Source organism: Periophthalmus magnuspinnatus, chromosome 14 (genome assembly GCF_009829125.3).
Source record: "Periophthalmus magnuspinnatus isolate fPerMag1 chromosome 14, fPerMag1.2.pri, whole genome shotgun sequence".
Lineage (NCBI taxonomy): Eukaryota > Metazoa > Chordata > Actinopteri > Gobiiformes > Gobiidae > Periophthalmus > Periophthalmus magnuspinnatus.
The window spans coordinates 9,298,869-9,322,543 of record NC_047139.1 but is presented as its reverse complement, the minus strand read 5'-3'; the positions used below and the strand labels follow the sequence as shown (position 1 = coordinate 9,322,543).

The window sequence follows — 23,675 nt, the reverse complement described above, 5'->3', positions numbered from 1 at the left end:
CAAACCAGGTCCTGCTGTTGTCTCCTTATGAAAAACACTTCACCCACTTTGTCTAGGATATTATTATTATTATTATAACTTTTAAAACGCTGCAGTTGTGTCCTTAAGCGAGACTGCACAATTTAAACATCTGTTACTAGGTTGAGGTACACTTTATTGCCCCCGTAGGGAAATTTGTCCTCTGTACTCGACCCATCCTACCATGCCCGTTATCATCTGTGATCGTGTTGTTAGGCTTGTTCAGGACTAATTTCACTGGAGGATTTTACCTTTTGCGGATGTTTTAGGTTGATAGGGGAAACTGGAGTTGGAGGAACCCAGTCAGACACAGGGAGAACACGCAAACCCCACGCAGAAAGGCCCGGAACGCTCTTGCTGTGAAGTGCTGTGAGTGTTAGCCCGAATGTTGCTCCTGAACAAAACCTGCCAGTACATTTGCAAATCTATAACTGTATTACTATTTATATGAGCCATGTACCACGTGTGATAAAGACATTGTTCACCTTACAAAGAGGTCATTCTAGTTAGACTATAACCGCACAGGCATCTGCACAGTTCTGTCCGATGTGACGTTGATTGACAGGTGTTTGTGCAGAGTCTTGTCCCTGCGCCTCACTGTCACTCACAGTTTATTGTCCATTCATTAGGATTTGTCAGCAGCAATAAAATGACACTCCTGCACTCCTCTATCTTTACAACTCTCTCAAAAATAGAAACTACACAGAATGCACACATTGTAACAAGGTAAATCGAATGTTATTTTGTAATATTTAGGCCAGGTAAGGTTCCTGCGGCCAATAGGGGATTCAAGCCGTGTGAACTGACTACTGTTGAGATATTGGACTGTACAAATGAAATGGTCTCAGCCAGAAACACAACAAATACTGACCTCAGGAGAGATGCAGTCCTCTTGCAGGTGCTAATATGGTATTGGGTGTATTTCCAATCTGGAGCGCAGAAAGTCCTTTAGGGAGAATCAAGTTAAGGGAGGCATCACAGAAAATGTTTCATCATCAGCAGGAAAACGCATACAGCTCTGAGAGACTGCCTGGGAGATGATGTAAAGGTTTAGCGCAGTGTTTCTCAAACTGTGACACTTCCTCTGATACACAGGGCTCTCTTTATTTTGAATGTTTATGTTATTTCAAGACAAATCTATTATTTTTTGTGTCCTCTTTTGGGTTCATCATTATATAGAACTGCCTTACCCATGGTTCGGTCTCATTTTACATCATGTTTGTCCCTAATTTAGGCTTAACATAGTCCAGGTTATATGGTCATACTGCGGAAAGCCAAATATTATATTAGTTGGTTTATTGTATAACAGTAGAGGTCAATAATGGGACTCCCCAGTCTCCCAGGCGTCAGAGCAGGAAAGTCATCTGCCTGAGGTCACTGTACTGCTGCTGTCCAACAGAGAAACAAAGTGGAAATCTGGTACATATCTGGTACCTGGTACACTTGAGTTTATTGTACTGTTTTGTTTAAAGCTTTGCCTGGTTTGTCAAATCCATTCACAGCAAAGTCAGACATCTCCTTTCCCTTTAGACAAAAGTGAAGCCAACAGATGTATTTGATTTAATTCATTTCTATATTTGACTGAACAAAAAAGTACAAATGTTGTATTGTACACGTAAACATTAGGGTGCATGAGGCATTTTGAAATTGGAACTATCCCATGGGTCCACTTTGGTGCAGCCCTGCAGAAGCTCACCATCTGCACACCCAGTACACCAATGCCACACAGAGTTTTTTATTTTTAATTATGCATGGATATTAAACTCCTCCTTCCTTAACAGTTAATAGTTCTGGCCATTAGAACTAGTGCGTTAATACTACCCACAATCCCGTTGTGCCCGGCTCTTGGATCAGGGATACAGTATGTTAATGAGAACAGTGCAGTCCCTGGTCGACTCTGGTGAAGTCGATGGACCCCTGACCCGAGCACAGACCTGGTCTTCAGCCCTAAGGTCTCCAGGATCTATAGTCTAATTAAGATCTGTCTGCTGTGTGGATGTGAGAGGAGACAGAGGAGGAGAATGTGGGTGAGAACAAAACAAAACATGACCTTATACTTTGATCTACAGGACAAATTAATTCCCCGCATTACAACCAATGAGCAGCAAGGGCAGATGGATAGAGGATAAAATATAGAAGAGTAGAAGTCAAATCGTGTAGATACGTCGTTGCCAATGTTGGGTTTTCATGTTATCTGGGGACATTAGACCTACAGTCATTTCCTGGAGACCAAATCGCACTTTAACTACTTCACTTGCTTATCTAAACCTTAACCTGTTTTAAGGTTCTGACCAACAAATACAAACAACAACAACAACAACAACAATATTCACCATTAGGGGAAACATCAAATAGAGGTTTTGCAAAAGTAAAGTTCAATTTGCAAATTAATCACATACATTCCAGAACATGTTTGTGGAGGTCTAAAATAAAGCTTATTAAGATTTTGTCTATAAAAAAAAGATATTTTGTTCTTTTCAGAGGACATTCTATGCACTATTTCCAATTTGATGATAATGCCAACTAAAACGGCAATTTTGATTCACATGGAATATTTGGGGTTTTCAGATTCTAAAACATGACGATGTAATAAACAAGCAATCAAATATTTTTTACACACACAAGGCACATACGCACACACAGCCACACGCACACACACACACACACACACATACAGGAGCAGAGAGCCCCATAATCTCAAATGGGAGGCAAGACACAGTATTTCCTATTGATTGTCTTGTACTTTTCCATGACATATCCAAAAGGCTGGACCAAAGAACTCACCGTATTACAACAAACATGTGAATTATAACAGTATTAACTTTAGCTGCCTCTCATTATCTATCACTCTGAAACACAGCCATACTGTGCAGGCGTATCCAGCACCCTCCTCTTCTGTCTGCTTATCACTTAGCACTAAACTCTCTGTAAAGTCGTACACGGCGGAGTCGAGCCTTCAGTACGTCCTGTCATCAGTCTCTCTCTGTCTTGTGCTGGTGTTAATGAGGAAACACAGTAGAGTGAGGATGTGATGGACAGCCTCCCATTGGAACGGCTGGGTGAAAAGTGCAGCCTCAGCACTCTGAATATTTCATAGTGTCCTTCAAAGAGCAGAGAGCACCTGCACTAGCACCAGGCACAGAGCACATCCGACCTGACAGCCTGTCCATCACAGACTGCAGTAACCACGGCAACACCTCTCAACAACTCGCTCAGTCTATGAAACGTAATTAAGACAAATATATTTTCATTGATACATAGTGGATTACCCAAGAGATCCTCCTCGAAGTTTGAATTTGATGGGGGATTCAGTGTTTTTGAAAGTCCACAAATGTTGAACTAGATTATTATTTGTGAGAGATTGAGTCTACAAACCACCATATAAACTTAAAGCTCAAAGTCCTCATACAGTAGTAGTCCTCAGTAATTATAGAGAAATATACTTATTCTACATTTACATATCACCAGATCAACAGTTGTGATAATATCCATTTTTCATTGTTTGTTTGCGCTGACAGAGACGTTTAACTTTGTGTTTTAGACCCAATAATTACAGAGATATTAGCGAAAAACAAGGACAAGACAGTTTTGACAATTAAAAGTCAAATTATACAGTTTTGGCTTACTTCTTTCTGGCCTCTAACACAGGTATTTACTCAATCCAAAGTCTCACACAAAACTGATATTTTAACAGTAGTAGAATCCAACTACGTAGTTTTTGGCTCATTTGAAATTCGTCAAATTGGCCACATAGCTCCAAGCTCCTTAAACCAAAACCGAATAGTCTGCTGAGTTAGGAAGGAGTTAGGAAAAGGAGCCTGTATGCTTTTTTTCATAGCTCCTTTAGCACAGGAACCTCAGGAGCTTTTATTGCCTCAGACATTGTACAATACATCTATCTCAACTTTATATATGACTGAAAATAAAAGCTTTTAGGGTCGTCTCAGCTTCACACGCTTTCTCTGTAGACTACATAATGACATAAGGGAAGACCTGCACATACTGTTTATGTTTATAGAACCCAAACTTAAAGCCACATGGGTAATTTGCATAAACTTGCTGATGGAGCCTGTGCACCGCTCTATGCTCCTACAGACAGACTAAAGGACAGGATTTGGTGTAATATTTGTTGGGACAGAGGACAGAGCAGAGGCTGTGCAGCTGATGGTGAGAGCAGCATCTCTCATGTGCAAACACTGGGGTCACTTATGTTCACTGTCATGCTGATATTTTCATTTAAATCAGATTGGGGAACGAGAAGCGCTTATTGTAACAGATGTTGTAGTGTTTTGATTAAACAGCTGTAGTGTCATGTGACTGCTCTGTTGTTCCTGTCGCTGGTTGGGACAGCTGGATTCTCCAAAAGCAGCTCTAGCTCCTTCTCCCTTCTATAGGACTCTTATGGTTGATCTCAGGACATAGATCCAGAGAGAAAGGAGTTAGGGGCTAGGAGCTAGGACCTAGGAGCTAGGACCTAGGAGCTATGATTTGAACAAGCCTTTATAATGCCAGAAGAATCCTCATATTTGTCTTACTTGCAGGCATGTTTAGATCATTATGTTCTTAATTGCTAAATACTGCCCCCACGTGGTTGTTGATCTCAAATACAGTAAATCAAATGACTAAATGTTGAACAGTTGCCTGGCAAATCAAGAATGATACCTCTCTGTTTTTTTGTTGTTGTTTTTTTTCCATACAGATAGATATCAGTCTGGTCCCCATGTCCTCTGTTGCGTCTCAAACCTGGTCAAACGTGATCGTGCAGTCAGATCAGATTTTTTAGTGACGAAGGAGCTCATTGGTCACCTACGATTTACAAAAAAAATCAAATTCATCTAACCTCAGATCAATAGTTTAGTTTAGTCTTCGCTCATTGACTCTGCTACGTTTTTCAGCCCTCTGTGACATTTTTTTCTTTATTTTTTTTTCAATACAGACCTGCTAATCCACCTGTCAATCACACCCATTTGAAAACAGACAGATTCACCGGTGACCAAACTCACATCTTCGTAAAGTATTTAAGGAGTGTGTATTATAGATCCCAGGTGAGTTGAACAGAGCAATTCTATATAAAGCTGGGGTTTAAAAGTTTTATGTTTAAAAAGAATATGTATAGCTGAATCAGTCAATTTCACCAGCTCAAGTGAAAGTAACAAAGTAAATCTAATTGTATGTGATTGATAATCCATTTTCGTTACAGTGGGGGGCTTCAGATGTAATCTGCCCATTGCTTAAGAGTGAAAGGAGTAATTCATCAAAGGCAGAGCTGGGAGAAAAATTGAAAGAGCAGCGTCATAAATCACATCATGTTAATTAGCATTGTAGATCACGTTAGTTGTGTGGAATAAAAACATCACTGTTGTAAAAGTATGCTTATTGTTTTGAAGTCAGTAATAGATTTAAAGGTGCACTATGTCACTTTTGCGTCTCCATGGATGTTATTGAGAGGTGGCATCTCCAGGTCAAGTTACAGCAGGTCACATCTATGGAGAGAAACGCTCATAGTAAGAATGTCTGTTTCTCCCCACATGTCTGCATGTTTCTCAAGGTATTTTTTGTAGCAATAAAAACATCTATGATTGAATAAAAGCAAGATTTAATGCCATGTTGTGGAACATTGTATACCGGTGCATGTTGGACTCCACCAGGGCTGCCCTTTGTCTCCGGTTCTGTTCATTATATTTATGGACAGAATTTCTAGGCGCAGCCAGGGGCCGGAGAGAGTCTGGTTTGGGAACCACAGGATCTCATCTCTGCTGTTTGCAGATGATGTTGTCCTGATGGCTTCATCGAGCCAGGACCTGCAGCACTGGGGCGGTTTGCAGCCGAGTGTGAAGCAGCTGGGATGAGAATCAGCTCCTCCAAATCCGAGGCCATGGTTCTCGACCGGAAAAAGGTGGTTTGCTCTCTCCGGGTGGGTGGTGAGTCTCTGCCTCAAGTGGAGGAGTTCATGTATCTTGGGGTCTTGTTCACGAGTGAGGGAAGGATGGAGCGTGAGATTGACAGGCGGATCGGTGCAGCGTCTGTAGTGATGCGGTCGCTGTATCGGTCCATTGTGGTAAAGAAGGAGCTGAGTCCAAAGGCAAAGCTCTCGATTTACCAGTCAATCTACGTTCCTACCCTCACCTATGGTCATGAGCTCTGGGTAATGACCGAAAGAACAAGGTCGCAGATACAAGCGGCCGAAATGGGCTTCCTCCGTAGGGTGGCCAGGCGCACCCTTAGGAATAGGGTGAGGAGCTCGGTCACACGGGAGGAGCTCGGAGTAGAGCCGCTGCTCCTACACGTCGAGAGGAACCAGTTGAGGTGGCTCGGGCATCTGCTCAGGATGCCTCCTGGACGCCTCCCTAGGGCGCCTCTCTGGGCATGTCCCACCGGGAGGAGGCCCCGGGGAAGACCCAGGACACGCTGGAGGGACTATGTCTCTCGGCTGGCCTGGGAACGCCTTGGGGTCCCACCGGAGGAGCTGGAGGACGTGTCCGGGGTGAGGGAAGTCTGGGAGTCCCTGCTTAGACTGCTGCCCCCGCGACCCGGCCCCGGATAAGCGGAAGAAAATGGATGGATGGATGGATGTGGAACACTGTAGACATAGCAATAACATCTCCACAGAGAGAAGCAGTTAGTTTATCCTGACCGCTCACCAGAAAAGAGATGAGGGGCCTTAAAACTTTACACCAAACAAAACATTACAAACACATTTAATGCTACAAACTGACACAGGTCTTCACCCACAAGAGCTGAAGTTTCCTCATCACAAACATATCTGGAGTTATGTTTCATTTCATTCACACAGAAAACACTTTATTCCACCTTGTGATGTCATGCGATAATACAGGAAGTTGTTGATGTTTTGGTTTTCAAGACGTTTTATCCAAAGAAAAAGCAGAATGAGCCTCACATGAGTCTCCCATTAGGATTCCTGTCACTACCTAATCCCCAGCACCTGTAGCCAGTTTTTAATCAGTGTTAGTGATTATTTTTAGTTATTTTTTAAGCCAGTAAGAGTGGAGGCTAAATACCTTCCCTTAGTAAAACAACAATCGCTTGTTCCCTACAACCGCATCTCTGTGAATATAAATTATGAAAGATAATCCACACTGACATTGGGCCTAATCTTATGGCTGAAATTAAAACGCTGTCACCATAAACCTCTAGCTGCTGAAAATAATGTGCATGCAGTTTCAGGCTGGGGGCTGGGGGTCTTGCAATAACCTTTAAAACTATAAATTCTGAGTCTAGGCCAGAGCCATAACTTCCTCCCAATGTCCTGCACAAGGGCACTTTGTTTTTGAAGACTTTACTATAAACTTTGATGGCGTCAATGTTATAATGAATATTTATAGTTTTAAGTGCAGTTTAATATACTTCAAGATGATATAAGTTGATCTAAATCTCTTTGAGTGTTTCACCTTCATTTCCTTGATTGAAAAAGACAGTTCCTCCCCGGACAGTTCTGGCTCCCTGTGGTTCATATAATGGTGTGAAGAGTCACTGGAGACGCAGACTTAATGACTTTATATGGAAACAAACAAACTTGACACAGAAATACTCCTCTAATTAATCTGTGGTGTCGTTTATGAAAACAAGTTTAAGAGAATACACCTCAGTGTCGTTGGTTAAATGCCAATCACGAATGTAACGTAATCGAAAAATAAGTTATATGATTCTTCTTGTGATCAATATAATCAGCAAACACTTATGTTTTCTGCCCCTTCAGCAACGGACAACATTTACAACATCAGTTCATAAATTTGCTTTGAGATAAAATAAATGTCCTCACAAATATAGCCCTGAACCAGTATGCAGATATAGGTTAGAAATAAGTCAGTAAAAAATACTCATTGAAGGACAAAAAGTGGACTAAGTTTAATGCATCCTAAAACAACAAATTAATGCCTTGGAGCTGATAAATTGGCATTGTCTAAAGACAGTGTACAGATGGAGACTAGGATTACAAAATACTGTACAAAAATGTGATTTATTTCGAGCATTGATCCAAGAAAATTTTTCATACTTTTCCAGAAAAAGAAAAAAAATGCATGAATACACTTTGAATGTATCATAAACCTACACAAAATATCTTTAGACTGATTTGTTTGTTTGAAATGGAGTGAAATGAAGTAATACTTATCTATTCCCACCCTCGTGTTATGCATGTCAAATACACTTCTAATACGCTTCCTGTACATGTATTAGAAGGTCACACAAACCTCATAATATTAACATTCACAAAGATTCAAATGTACATATACAAGATAAAGCAGTTACAGCAATGATTTATAACAGTAATTAAAGGTCCTATATTATGTAAAATGAACTCCTGCTGTTCCACCTTGTGATGTCAGGAGTTTACTAGTTCCGACAGCTACATTTTACCTTCAATTCAATTCAAGTTTATTTATATAGCACATTTAAAAACAACCTCAGCTGACCAAAGTGCTTCACATAAAATAACTAAACACATAAAACACAATGAGGTATAATAACATTATACAAAAGAGCATAAAATACAAGACATTCTATCTAGACAGTATTAAAAGCAAGGGAGAAAAAATAAGTTTTGAGCCAAGACTTAAATTGAGTAAGAGACTCAGATGATCGGACAGACAAAAGGAGACTGTTCCACAGTTTGGGCGCTGCCACAGAAAAGGCCCTGTCACCCCTAGTTTTGAGCCGAGCTTTAGGCACAGCGAGCAGAAGCTGGTCAGCTGACCTCAGAGCTCTGGGAGGAGTATAAGTCTGCAGCAGCTCCCTAAGATAGGCTGGGCCCATAAAGTTAAGACATTTAAAAACAATCAATAACACTTTGAGTTTCACCCGAAAAGCAATAGGGAGCCAATGTAAAGTGCACAGAAGAGGCGTAATGTGCTCCTGTCTCTTAGTTTTGGTCAGAAGCCAAGCTGCAGCATTCTGAACCGTCTGCAGACGTTGGATAGAGCCCTGGTCCAGACCTACATACAAAGCATTACAATAATCCAGGTGCGATGAGACAAAAGCATGTATAGCTTTTTCAAAATCAGCCACCTTTAGTTTAACACAGAACTGGAAATTTCAGGGTTGAAACCATCCAAGGTGGAACAGGTTGTTTTCTGCTTGAGAGAAAAACACAGCCTAAATATGCAGGGTTTGTGTGTTAAACATGTGAATGGAAAAAAGACTTCACAACAGAGATCGGAAAATAGCCTAATATGGGCCCTTTAAATAAAAGCACCCTTATAGCTCAATTAAATGTAAGTGTTTCAGTCAACCAATACAAAAGAGTAAAACAATATTTATACAAATTGATAATATAAATACAGGACAGAGGATACTGAATTACTTAATCAGCAATTGTCAACATTGTCAACAGTGTGTTTTACAGATATCCATTTGAAATTTTCATAGATATGAACATAAGAAAAGCATTTTCATGTGCATTTTCAAATTGACCAAAAACTTAATAATGAAATAAAAAATGTCTACGTGGCCATATTTTGTGTTTATATTATAAACATAGTCAACTTTTCAAGGATCAAAGTTAACTTCTTTTTCCCAACCCTGTCCTGCTTAAGAGAATATATCTTGTGGGAGCAGATCACCAGGCGGCCATTATGAGGTACATGAAGTGAAATGGTATTACTGCACAAACACTGATGGCTCGTTAGCATCGCTCCCTCGTCCCATTAGCCCCAGCCGAAGTCCTGATGATGGAGGCAGATGAGATTAATTAAGCTCAAGTCTCAACTCTTTGTTTATTCCAAGACCAAGGTCATTACCCAGAACCTAATGACATCACAAATAGGCCTCATTAGCGGGGCCCACGGGAGTCCGGTCTTTTGTCTGGGGGTCACCTTGCTCTCTGTAACACTATTTACTCCTAATGTCATTGTTTTTGAATCTTCAATTGCCCCCATGCTCCACATATGAAGGTTTGAGATAGGCCCGGGAGACTAATCTGCCTGCAGTTGAGCGTAATGAAGGAGCAGCAAGTCAACAAAACAAGCTACTGATGTAATGTAATATTCTTCTGTATTTATTATTGAATGAGTGGAAATCTAAATAAAAAGTGATGGCAAAACTAGTTAGGGAAGTCAGGGAAAACTTGACCTTCATAGTATGTAGACAGATGTGGGCAGTAGTTTTCAGTTGACCAAAGTGTGGATGAGTTGACAAATTATTTTATGAGGAAGATAAGGATTTATATGGACCACAGCATGAAGTGAATACCATGTGAAATCCAGACTAATCGATGCACAGGACAAACTCCTCATAAAGGCCTCACCTGCCCCAAGATTCAAACCCAGGACCAAATCAGCCTGCAATCCATCCAACACCTTTTTCAATTCAGTCACCATATTCAGACAGTACGCAACTAATGATATTTTGCCAACTGATTAGTCTAGTGATTATGAATATGACAGTTTTCCAAAATTTTACTCAGATAAGGCTAAAGCGAACCCACTTGAGAACATCATGGTGGAACATATTGACAGTTAAGTCTTCAAAAACACTAGATCTATTCATCTTCTGTGTCATTTGTATGTAATCAAATGTATGTAATGTAATGTACAACCTCTTCTCCCAGCTCATGACATGTTTTGGAGACTATGTATTAATCAATTAACAATTATTAAATTACTGTAATAGTGGAAACTATTTCAATAATCAATTAGTTTGATTAATCAAATAACTTCTTGCAGCTCCAGCCCAACCTATAAAATGCAGTGAATACAGTGAATTATTAACCCAGGCCCAACTTAAATCCTAAACCAGGTTTTTCTTGGTGGGCCAAAATGACTGTGCATTAGCAGATCAAGGGCTAAAGCTAATGACAGTTGCACATAAAAATGTTCTTCTGCAAAGAAATGTTGACTGAATTGCATGGTGTGGTAGTCATGTTTTAAATGCTTACGGCCATGTGTTATCACATTATAAAAGTACTTTAAACAAGCCCAAAGATGATCTTCATCATTGGGCAGTTGCACTTTGTGAGGGGTATTCTTCTTCGTTTTGTGATTTATTTATTTTTTCCCAATTTTCCCCCATTTTTGACTCCTTGAGCATCGACAAAAAGTCTCACATGGGGGTATAAAAACAATCGGTCCAACAAAAAATGTATAAAATGGGCATTGCAACAATATCCAAAGCCCACTGGCTCAACAGCGCCACCTAAAAGTGGACTCTATGAAAGAGGAGACAAGCAAATTTTGGCATAAACTCACAAAATTCAGAACAGTGATAAAACTCCATGAGACAATCTTAAAATGAATTGAAGCACTGCTCTATGCCGAACAGGAAGTCGGCCATATTGCATCAAAAATTCTTCACCGCTTTGACAGCGCGTTTATAAAATGTACCTAGTCCTTGGTTTTTGGTCCAAATGAGCTCAGATTTGACATACCACATCTAGAGACATAGATTTTCAAAGGTTATGGTTACACACCTTATAGTTGACACATTGAAGAAAAACACCTTAATTTCCTGTTTCTTTGATGACATCTCATGGTCACAGTCATTGGCTTAGAGAGCTCAAATTTAAAACACCATTTTGTGACCTCAGCCTGAATATAATGGACTAATAATCATATGATACTATACACTATAGCGCCCCCTTCCCTACACATGAAGCATTAACATTATCTGATTTGTAGGAAACTTGGAGATTAAATTCTGTGCATGAGATGAAGAAAAAAGATCTATTATGAACATTGGGCATTTTTCACAGTTGGACAGCAGGGACGCAAAGATGCCTAAAAAAGACATTTTGAAAAATTCTTTTACACACATGCTTAGTCTGTCGGGGTTTAAATTTGCATCACTTATACACTGGCTGAAACTGATTAAATGCATAATTCACACTTATTCACACCAATAGGACTGGGGAGAAAAAAAATTACATGGACAAGAATGGTTGAAATTTTGCAGAAAATTCCTTTATGCTCCTTTGATCATAAAACAGAATTAGACCCATGTTCTAATTTTTACAGTTTTGGCTCTAGGGTCATCCAAACCGTCTATTCAAAGTGAATGATGCTATGAGTTAAATCAGGCAATGGAGAAGGAAAGACCTATTAAACATGAACCAAAGCACAATAATTGGCAGAGGCAATGTTGCAGATGTATTCTCACAACATTTTACATGGTCCACACAAAATAGTTCTACAGCACCACCGTTTAAATGACCCCTATGGGATGGGAGACACATGTACTTTGTCTTAGTGTCTTAGTGATAGGACACATGAAAACAACCCCAAAACATAACTGGAGTAATACACTATATCACACAGGAAGTCACCCATATTGCATGGCATTTCTACCACCACTTTGGCATGCGTTTATATGAAACCTAATTAGTCCTAGATTTTTGATCCAAATGAGCTCACACTCCACATGCCACAAATAGTGATGATGATAATCAATAGTTATCCTTTTTTGGGGATATTTTTAAAGTTTTTTGCGTAACACACTATCAAAAAATTTTTTTTTTTTTCTATTTCTTTGATACCTGCTCACCGTCACATGCATCAGCCTGATGAGCCCCTCAGGCTGATGCATGCTGGTTATAGAGCTCCCTATAATAAACATAAAAAGTCCAGAATTATCTGGACTGGGGGATTAACTGTATTCACCAAAACTTACAAAAAAGTCAATGGGACCAAGATCATATTCTTTATCGTTTGGACTGTGGGAACATAATCTACATACAGAGACAGAAATTACTTTATGCAAAGTTATTGAAAATCCCGATGCAGAGACGGTCACAATGAGAGGATCAGAGGCATCGGAGGAACGAGAGTACGGTGGTGTAGGCCATCATTGCTGCTTGCAGCTTTAATTAAAAGTTTGTTTCTCAAATTAAACAAACTTTGAGTTCATTGTTATTAATTAGAGTGTTTTGCTCTTGGGATTATTGTGGAGAGTATATCTCTGAGAGCAGGGGCCATGAGACTATGGCTGCAAATGGACACAAACACTAACACAGGACGCATTCAGGTAAGCATGAAAGATGAAGAAGTCATTGATTTTAATCCTAATTTGTATCAGTGTGTAAAAATGTTACTTATTAATGTTATAATTATATGTTAAATTTAACTTAGCTTCTTTGATTGAGCAGGCTGATATATTGATTGTGAACACTTAGTATTGTTTGTGTCTAGATTTCCATTTGACTCAATGTTTCAACTATACAATCTGTTACACAAAATATTAACAACACTATCACTACTATTTATATGCTTGTTGATATTATATAATATTGTTTGGTGATGCTGTTCCTTATTTGCCTTTCAGATCTTGTGAAGACAGCTGTCACTATGTCCCCTTTAAACTCATCCAGCATCATTCATCCTCCTGGCTTTTATATTGTCTCTTTCCAAACGTTTCCATATATTAAAATCTACTTTATAGTTTTAGCTTTTATGTACCTGTTTACAGTAATATTTAATGCTTTTCTCATTTTTATAGTAATCATTGACCCATGTTTACACACTCCTAAGTTTTTAGTCGTGGTAAACCTTGCTATAGTTGACACGATCCTTAGCACTAGCCTTATACCAAGCATGATCAAAGTCTTTTTACTAAAGGACAACTTTATCTCATATAACCTTTGTATGGTCCAAATGTATGTCTATTATGCATTCATTTCAATGGAATCCCATGTACTGGTTATACTTTCTTATGACCGGTTCATTGCAATTTGCTTTCCTTTACGTCAAGCATCCATCAATACAGTGAAATCCATGTTTTGTATAACTGCTTGCACTTGGGGTTTGAACTTAGGGAGACTCATATATAGTGTTACGATAATGACACGTTTGTCTTTTTGCGATTCTGTTAAAGTTTCTAGCTATTTTTGTGACTACGCACCGGTGTTTAGACTTGCATGTAATGACAACTCACTACAATGGTCCATCGCATCAGTGTCCAGCATGGTGAATTTGATAGTCCCATTCTGTTTAATTATTTTGACCTACGTTGTCATATTGGTGACAGTGTTTAAGATGAAAACAATTGGAAGCCGATTAAAAGCCTTGGCAACGTGTATCGAGCACATAGTGATAGTTGCAGTGTTTTTTGTTCCTATAGTCACAGTTTTTTTATTTGGCCTCTACATCAGGTTGATTGACGTTGATAAACGAGTTTTGACCCTCTCCATGGCTTCCTGCTTCCCACCCTTCATCAATCCCATAGTGTACTCTCTGAAAACCAAAGAGATAAAGACAAGATGGCTGGCAGTGGTTAGAAAACTTAAAGTTAGTGGGTGATCTATAACAAATACAAATTTCAGAATTGATTATAATTCAGGTTAAACTAGTTATGAGCCTAAAAAGGTGTACTACAGCTTGCACTTTGTAAAGAGCTCCATGAGGCCACTCAGTTGTGTAAACCAAAGTAATGAACGGGCAATAAAACATATGCACCAAAGATTTTTTATTTTTTTTTACTGTTGAATTAAAATGTTATAAATTTGCTGATATTCATCCAATCAAAATGTTGAGATTGTTGATTTTGCAGAAGCGTGTCTTTAAACATGTAATGAAAGGAGTTATTCTGTGTTAGTTTTTGTGATGCCCTGAGAGGCTACAGCTGCTATAGAAAAATGTATAAAATCGAGTACTGTGATGTTTACGACAGTTTAAAAAATGTATTTCTGTCTTATACCTGCAACCCAACAGTCCAATTTAAAAGAAATAAAGAGTTTAATAATAATATCCTACATACAGACGCACCTATTTTAAGGGGCCATGTCAAACATACTAAATGTGTCAGAACCAGCTGTATTTACCTAAGTGGAATGAATTGAATCAGCTGTTTACTGAAGGAGCCCAATTAGGTTAATGTTGTCTGTTGTGTTCAAAGTCATTTACCAGTGTATCCAGTAAGTATTTCAGAAGGGATGGACTGGGTATATTTTGATCTGGGTCATTGATGTATTTAATTGCATTACTGTCAAGAAGGAAAAAATGCATTACAAAAATTGTTTTATATTAATGAATGGGCCTGTAAGAATCTATTGGCTCAATTTTGCACCGCAATAATAATATTTTCTTGGGTTTAAGATTTTGCCTATTACATTTCTAAGTGATTGTTGCCAAAACCTTACAATATAGCCTAATATTAAGCAGCCTACCTCCTTATATCCAGAATAGATTAGCCAGCTCTTATTAGTATCCTCATTCCAGTCGTGTGCATTTCCCAGCAACACCGTGTGCAAGTGCAATATAATTTGATGTGCATAAGAAGCAAGTTTTCATATGAGCGGACCATGCGGCGGACTTTTGTGTCGGCGGAACTATTTCTCAGTTGCACTCCAGTCCTGCTTCGAAATGTGTCCCCCGTAGTCCTGTTTTTGCTCCTTGTTACGTGAAGTTTGGAAGACATTTTGGATATTATTTTGGCTTCATTGGCTTCATTGTCGCTTAAAACAAGTAAAAGGTAATCGATACGTCTCCAGAAAACCCACTGTCGGTCTCATTTTACAGTGACTCGCTGTGCTCTTCTTTAACACTAGTTCCAGGTTTTCTTGGCAGCGTTCACTAGTCCCATAAAAATTAAATAATTTAAAAATACCGTTCCTTATTTATTGTTTTCTTAAAAAAATAAATAAAAATACAATAAAAATATAAGTCTGGATAGAAGACATAGGTGGAAGTTGGAAGGGCCTCAATAGTTTTTACTGTAATTCATTTCTTTCGACATAAGTAGTGTCCTATAAACAGTTTAACTACACAAATGAGTCAATAACAAGTAACCTTCACAATGCAGTGACAACTGTGCCAAAATTTTAATCTAATAAAATATTTACAACATTACAGCAAAGCGTTCATAACATTCGTAACATCATTGTGATTTTCAGACTCCTGAGTGGCTCCTGATGGCGTCGCCTCCTGCTCACAGCCGCCGCAGACCGGACGAGGACGAGGACGACCCGGTGGACCGGATGATCACTCGCACCGGCTGTGGAGAGCAGCACTACGCGGTGCAAGAGTGTATGGCTGAGCACCAGGACTGGAGACTGTGTCAGAAACAGGTCCAAACCTTTAAAGACTGTATGTCCAGTTTCCAGCAGGCTCGGAAAGAACAACTGAGAAAACAGCTTTCAAAAGACACACAGACTGCCGCCAGCTAAAAGAGAGAAATGCTACTTGGATGTACATGAACAACCTAACATATACACTGGAAGTGTTTCTTTCTACTTTGACCCTAAATTGCAACAATTGGAGGATATATGGCCTTAGATATTCTTCATTGTGGCCTTATTGAGCTATTGCTGTGGAATATATTGTGATGTGCCACACGGAAGGCATCAAATGTTTGTGGCCACATTTATGAACTTTGCACTGCAGTACAATGTCTTTCCGAATAAATAGTTCTAATTGTTAATGTAATGATACAGGTATCATGACTTCTTTCTGATAGGTTCACAACCTATATTACAGTTCAAAAGAGAAGAGAAGACAAGAGAGATTATTTTGTCTCAATATTGAGGAGAAAGAGCGGAGAGGCAAAAAACCTTCAGTTACAAATCACCCCTTCTCAAGGCCCCGACCATTTTTCTCCTCCTTTTATTAAAGTTAGGAAACCCTAGTTACAAACACATACACTGCTTACTTCTAAAGGGATGGGGGGACATATACTCTGCAAGCAGTGTAAAAACATATGACGAAATTCACAGAGAAATATATTCTGTTTTTGCATTTCCAGAAGGTCACTCTTCCCCTTCGCACAAACATCCTCCCATGATGTTTCTGTTTTAGGGTTTCACAGTGACCTTCTTCCCGTGGGATCCTGCACTTTCAAAAGACATTTTCTGCAAGACTCAAGAACAAACATTAGTGCAGATTACATAGTTTACATAGTTGAAAATAATGATTATAATAAAGAGTGAACATTACCTTTAAAATGAACAGTGAGATAACATAATATAACTTGAATATATATTTTGAATCCATCACTTTCTTTTGTAAATGGAAATGCACAGATTATGTGAAATTTAATATTTTATGATAATTTAATTAATCACACACCGTCTACTGTGAGGTTTGCCAGATCCCTATAACTGTAATTATAAGACTCACTGATCATTTAAAGGCAGTTGTTTATTTGACTTGTAATCCGTAATTAGGAGTTTCACAAAGACTTGGATATAATGGGCTCAGATCTTTGTCCCTGGAGAGAAATTATAACTGCAGCATTCACATTCGACATGCAGCAGTTCAGACGCTGCTCTACGCTTGATCAGGTATAGTACACCCACTATGCCCCTTTGAATTACACAGATTGTGTTTATATCTGCTTGTATGTTGTGCTGTATAGTGGATCCATCTAAAATATTTTGTTGAATAGTGAAATTATTTCAGTTGTTGAATTTAAAAGTGAAACTTACTGTTTATTTGTAACAGGCGTAAGTGTCTACTAAAGTATTCTAGCAGACTTTTGTAGCTGTACTTCAAGTTATGATGTTTAACTCAAAGTCTGTACATTGTGCAGAACAACAGAAGCAGTTTTACTACTTCCTTTTTATCAATTGACGCTATCTCAGTATTTTAAACTAGTTTAGGGTGTGTACTTGTTGCGTGGGTTTTTAGATGTGCTATAGATATAATTGGTTACAACCCTCTTGTAACATGTAATATTTTGTTGTGACATTTAAGTAATCTACATTTGCTGTTCCTCAGGCCTCACATGGGATCAGTGGACTCCAGCTATGCCTTATCTTCGAACCATTTGGAACAACTCCGTCCTTCTCCACCCCCCAGGATTTTACATAATTGGATTCCAGACTTTACCGTTTATCAGCATCTACTTTATCTTTTTAGCTTTTGTTTATGCTGTAACTGTAATTTTTAATTGTCTGGTGATTTATATCATAGTCTTCAACAACGCTTTGCACACTCCAAAATTCTTAGCAGTTGTTAACCTTGCCATCATTGACTTAATCCTAAATACATGCATTATCCCCAGTATGATCAAAATATTCCTAGCAAAGGACAATTTTATTCCATTTAACCTTTGCTTGGTCCAAATGCACACTTATTTCACATTTGGGTCTTTGGAGTCCTGTGCTCTTGCTATTCTCGCCTATGACAGGTTGGTTGCCATATGCTTTCCTATGCAACAAAACTCTGTGAACTCACTGAAGTCTATGTCCTGTATTTTGGCAATAACGTGGTCTATAACTATAGGAGTTAACACCTTTGCAGTAGGTATAATGACTTGGCTGTCTTTTTGTAGATCGCTCAGCATTTTTAGCTACTTTTGTGATTATAGCCCTGTGTATAGGCTATCCTGTAACGATTATTCTGTACATTTTTACACAGCATCTATTTTTACAGTTCTTGTGCTCGTGATACCATTTCTTTTCATCCTTATGACTTACATGTCCATATTAATAACAGTGTTAAATATGAAGTCTGTTGATAGAAGAATCAAAGCTTTAAGTACATGTGTGGAGCATGTCATATTAGTGGCTATATTTTACCTTCCCGTTTTCATTATTTATATCTATGGTTTATATTTTGGAGGGATTGACCCAGACCAACGGGTTTTGTGTTTGTCAATGGCTTCTTGTGTCCCACCTTGTTTGAATCCAATTGTTTACTCACTGAAAACTAAAGAGATCAAAGTAAGGTTTAAGGCAATTGTGAGGAAACAGAAGATATGGGCAACAGGAGCATCAGTTTAGTGTAAATGTACAATGTTATGGGTGAAAGAATGGTGGTGGACTATGTCTGTATGTATGTGTGTGTGTGTGTGTATATATATATATATATATATATATATATATATATATATATATATATATATATATATATATATATATATATATATATATATATATATATATATATATATATATATATATATATATATATATATATATATATATATATATATACACACACACACACACACATATATACATGACAGACATGAGCCCTATCTGGACCCATAACCAAACCAGGGCCTTATTATGGTGGGAAATGCATTTGAATCTATTATCTTTAGAGCTTTTACTTTATAGTCTGCCTCTTCTGTTTATGTATAAAAATTGGCTGCACTTTATTATTTGCTTCCCACAAATGGAACACATTTCAAGGACATGCAAAACTGGACACATTGGCGCCACTAATGCGGTTTAATAATCTGGTGATAAACATTTACACTTGTACCTGTTTTTAACATGTCTGTGTAGTTTGTGTGTTTTATTTGTATTGTCTAAATGGTGCTGAAAAAGAGAGTCTGCTACTCTCATTTGCCTCCCCCTGTATACATAAAGATGAATGAAAAAAATAGGGAGAGAGAGAGAGAGGACACAAAGTTTTTGTCATTTTCGGTATATAGACAGGCCATGCCTCCAGAAATCACTCACTGAGCTACAGAGGCTGCACTAGCACTGACTAATGATTGGTGCTGGGGTTTAGGTAGTGAGGATTTAGATCAAAGAGAGTCCTTTTATGTTTTCAAATTAAAATCTCATCAACCTTGGACATCATGTGTGTGTGTGCATCGAGTGTTTATGCAATCATGAATAAATCGATATTGTATCATACAATACAATATGCCATATTGTGTCAGTATGTCAATATTATACATACAATATGTTCAGCAATATTTCAATTAAAAATGTGTGGGGACACAGATGAATAATGTTGTAATATATGAAATGTGAAGTAAAACTTCTACATCCTGCCTTTAACATTTTTACTTCGTGCATGGCACAGTACAGTGTGCATTGTCTCGGACTGATATTTCTAAATGAGTCCTTAAAGGTCTAGGTTCTTGGTGTAAATATCTAATCATGAAATAGTGATTAAAAACTTTGTAGATCATAACATTTGTTTAGCATAGTCCCATGTCCCTCTTGCTCATGAAAAGTCTTTGCTGTGCTTACATCTTTGCTCCAGTGAAAGTCTCTTTACAGCTCTGGGGTCACCCGGAATAAATAGTATAATGTATAATTGTGTGGAGAAAAGATTGACAGACCCAAAGTGCTTTGAGATGTACTAATGTTAAATTGATTATTACCATAATTACATGATTATACCAAACATTCATGTTTGACTTTCATATGCTAAAGCACAACATGTAAATTTTTAGCCACAATAGACTAAAATTAAATCATGTTGTTTTTTTGTTTGGTTGGTTTTTCATTATGTTACTATTCATTGCGCTGAAAAACGTGTTCTTACTATGAGTGTGCTTGCACCTCCCCAAAACTGATTCTTATTTGGACTGGATAGGGTCTCCTTGCACTTCTTTCCATGCAAATGTTGCTCCTTTGACTACAGTCTTCCACAGTATGTCATTAAAATATATCTATCGTTGTTGGGAATGATCTGAATTATGTTTTTAACTTTGTATTTCCATGTGCCGCCTCCAGAAAGTTACATACTCTACCTTTTTAAGTAAAGCTGTGACTAGGAAAGTAATGGTTTAATTAAGAAGTGTTACAAATAAATAAGTAGTGTCCAATCTCTGTAGTTGCATTTAACAATAATGTAAAGTGTGGACATAGCTCCCTCTAGTGGGCATATGGTGCCGACTCATAAACTAGGCCTAATAACAGAAAGTAGTTTTGAAATTGGCCTAAGTTGCTTACAAAAATATTAAAAGAATATTACTGTAACGATAAAATTAGACAGGACATTTTACAATGGAAATCTCTCAGGATTACAATAGATAACAAGATGTTTTGCAGATGCGTGTTTTGGACACTTCAGATAATGACCACTAGAGGGGACCAGAGAGCTGCAAATATAACTTGATCCCGCTGAAGCCCTCCCGGCCTGCACAGTGCAGGTAAGGATGTGTAATTATGCAACGAAAATTTGGGATAAGAAAAAACACAGCCACAGAAGATTTGAGGAACAAAAAATGTACATGTTCTTTATTCATTTTTAGTGATTACTGGCAAGTATCATGTTTCAAACGCAGATGGGCCAGCATTACAACTATATGACAATATATAGAAACGGTTTCTCTTATATAAAATGGAAATTTATGTGAACACTAAGCTACGTGATTGTTAATTTTTTTTTTTAAATAAGATAAGCAAATATGATAAATGTAGCTTATGTATGACATTGCTAACTTGTATGGTTGCCAAACAACAAAATAGGCTATCCAATAAAGCACTAGGGGACATTTATTATAGTTTTACAGTTACAATGTAAATACCATTATAATGATACTACTTTTTTCTCCAAGGTTTAAATTTCTTACAGATCTTTTGAATGACCGTCAGCACCTCCTCAGTCTTAAGAGAGTAGATAAAAGGGTTCAGTAGAGATGGCACTGTGTGGGTCAAAGTAGAGTTGATCATTCGAGTGTTTGGGTGAAAGTTTGGGAAATAGATAACTATGTTTGTGGTAGTAAGAGGTATAAAAAATATGGCCACAAGCATTAAGTGGGATGTGCAGGTTTTTAGAGCTTTAAAACGCTCTCCTCCATTGGCATTTCTTTTTAGTGCAAAAGCAATACTCAAATAACTGCACCCGATCAGAGCCATAGGAACCAAGAAAATAATGGCCCCACCAAAGAGGGCAAGCCCCTGATTAACGACTGTGCTACTGCATGCGAGACGGTACACCGGAGCATGGTCACAATAAAAACTCTGAACCACTAAAGAGTTACAAAAAGAGAGCTGGCTGACGAGGCCCACTACAGTTCCCATGACAATGAAAGGCAGCAGCCAGACAAACAGCAGCATCCCTGAGACCGCTGGTTTAGTCACTACATTGTGGTAGTGTAAGGGGAAGCATATAGCTATAAACCTGTCAAAAGCCATTACAGCAAGTGTCCAGGACTGCATGCTGCCAAAAAACAACACAAAAAACATGTAACTAAGACACGCCTCATAGGAGATGTATCTGTTTTCAAACAGAAAAGTGTCCAAGAGTTTGGGAATGAGAGCAGTGCTGCCGCACAGGTCTGTCAGAGCCAGGTTGAACACAATCATGTATTTGGGCGTATGAAGAGATCTGACCAGCAAAATAATCAGGAGAAGAACCACATTTCCAAAGACAGTCATTATATAAACAAAACACAGGAAAATGTAATAATATCTACCATGTGCAAAGTTATAAAAGCCGCTGATGTAAAATAGTGCAGGGCGAACAAAAGATGAGTTAGTCTCCTCTATGTTCATAATCAGTCAGTAATCAGATAGCACAGTTTATAAAAGACATGAACAGTCAGAGGATGTTAATATAGGCCTACTCTGCACTTCAGAATGACGACACACATGTGAGCATTTGATCATGTGATCACATGATCGTTCATGCAGTGAGGGGTGTACAAAAGGCCCATGCAGGTTCAGAGCTAACTCATAGGTGTCTCTTGTGACACCCAATTAGGCTTCAGTGCAATTAACAAGGTACTCTGCCTGGCCAAAAAAAAAGTCACCACCTGGATTTAACTAAGCAAATAGGTACGAGCCTCCTCCAGTTGGTCCGGTCTAGGTTCAGCAACAGTCTGTGCTAAAAGAATGAGGTCAGATGACACCTGAATATACTGAATGACCAGGTTATTCCATCAATGGATTTGTTCTTCCCTGATGGCACGGGCATATTCTAAGATGACAATGCCAGGATTCATCTGGTTCAAATTGTGACAGAGTGGATCAGGAGCATGAGACATCATTTTCACACATGGATTGTCCACCACAGAGTCCAGACCTTAACCCCATTGAGAATCTTTGGGATGTGCTGGAAAAGGCTTTGTGCAGCGTCAGACTCTATCATCATCAATGCAACATCTTGGTGAAAAATGAATGCAACACTGGATGGAAATGAATCATTGTGACATTGCAGAAGTGAAATCGAAACTATGCCACAGCGAATGTGTGATGTAATCAAAGCTAAAAGCGGAACAATGAAATATTAGAGTGTGAGCTTTTTTTGGTGGCAACTTCTTTTTGGGCCAGGCAGTGTATTTCACCAATGGTGTTTCAGATGTTGTTAATTAGCTTTCTGTGAATCATTTTACAGTATTTATACTACCACTACCACTACTAATAACAATAACAATAATAATGCAATAGATTTCTATAGCATCGGTCTTGGGGCCATTAAGTACCAAATGAGGATATAATATATTCCAATGGGTTTCAAATACACAATGTATATTTATTATAAAATTTCCTACAAATTACATTCAAATATATTTCCAAGCATTCTGAGCTGCTTTAATGCAGTTTCAGTCCTTTTGAGTCCAACATAAAATCAATGTTAAATAAAGCACTTTGAGATTTAACAGATCTTTGTTACAAGATGAAAATTACAATCGGTTGATTTAACACCAAAATACTGTATGTTTTGAAGAGGGTTACAGATCCCTTATGCAAATTATGTTCTTTAAATCACATTGGATTTAAACATGTTTTAGGAATGTCCACCAGTGTAGGATTTCTGGAGACAAGTTGCATGTAAGCTTTCTGTGTAATTGATGTAGCAGTACCCTATGGACCGGACATGCTGATTTTAAATTTTCTCTCCTGCGTGTGTGTGTGAACATGTATATCATCCATGTTCATCCCAGCTAGGTGGCATCATTCTGCTCCAAACAAAAAGCTTTGAGAATTCATTATGTCCCTGGTTACATTTCACATTACTGTCGCTGGTTTGAGACCAGACCCTGGCACTTTGACACTGTCAGTGTCAAATCACTGTCTAGTT

General features: G+C 38.4%; 2 protein-coding genes across 2 annotated transcripts; one reads left to right on the top strand and one right to left on the bottom strand.

Moving 5' to 3' along the window:
* Positions 1-12,895: 12,895 nt before the first annotated feature.
* Positions 12,896-22,147, bottom strand: LOC117381651 (putative gustatory receptor clone PTE01). Its single transcript, XM_033978644.2, has 2 exons — positions 21,223-22,147; positions 12,896-12,897 (listed from the first exon to the last, which is right to left on the bottom strand). Coding segments are annotated over exons 1-2 (927 nt in total).
* LOC117381448 (cytochrome c oxidase assembly factor 4 homolog, mitochondrial) lies at positions 15,325-16,402 on the top strand. Its single transcript, XM_033978420.2, has 2 exons — positions 15,325-15,432; positions 15,854-16,402. The coding sequence occupies exon 2, from the start codon at positions 15,872-15,874 to the stop codon at positions 16,124-16,126; it is 255 nt and encodes an 84-aa protein (XP_033834311.1). The 5' UTR covers positions 15,325-15,432; positions 15,854-15,871; the 3' UTR covers positions 16,127-16,402.
* Positions 22,148-23,675: the final 1,528 nt, after the last annotated feature.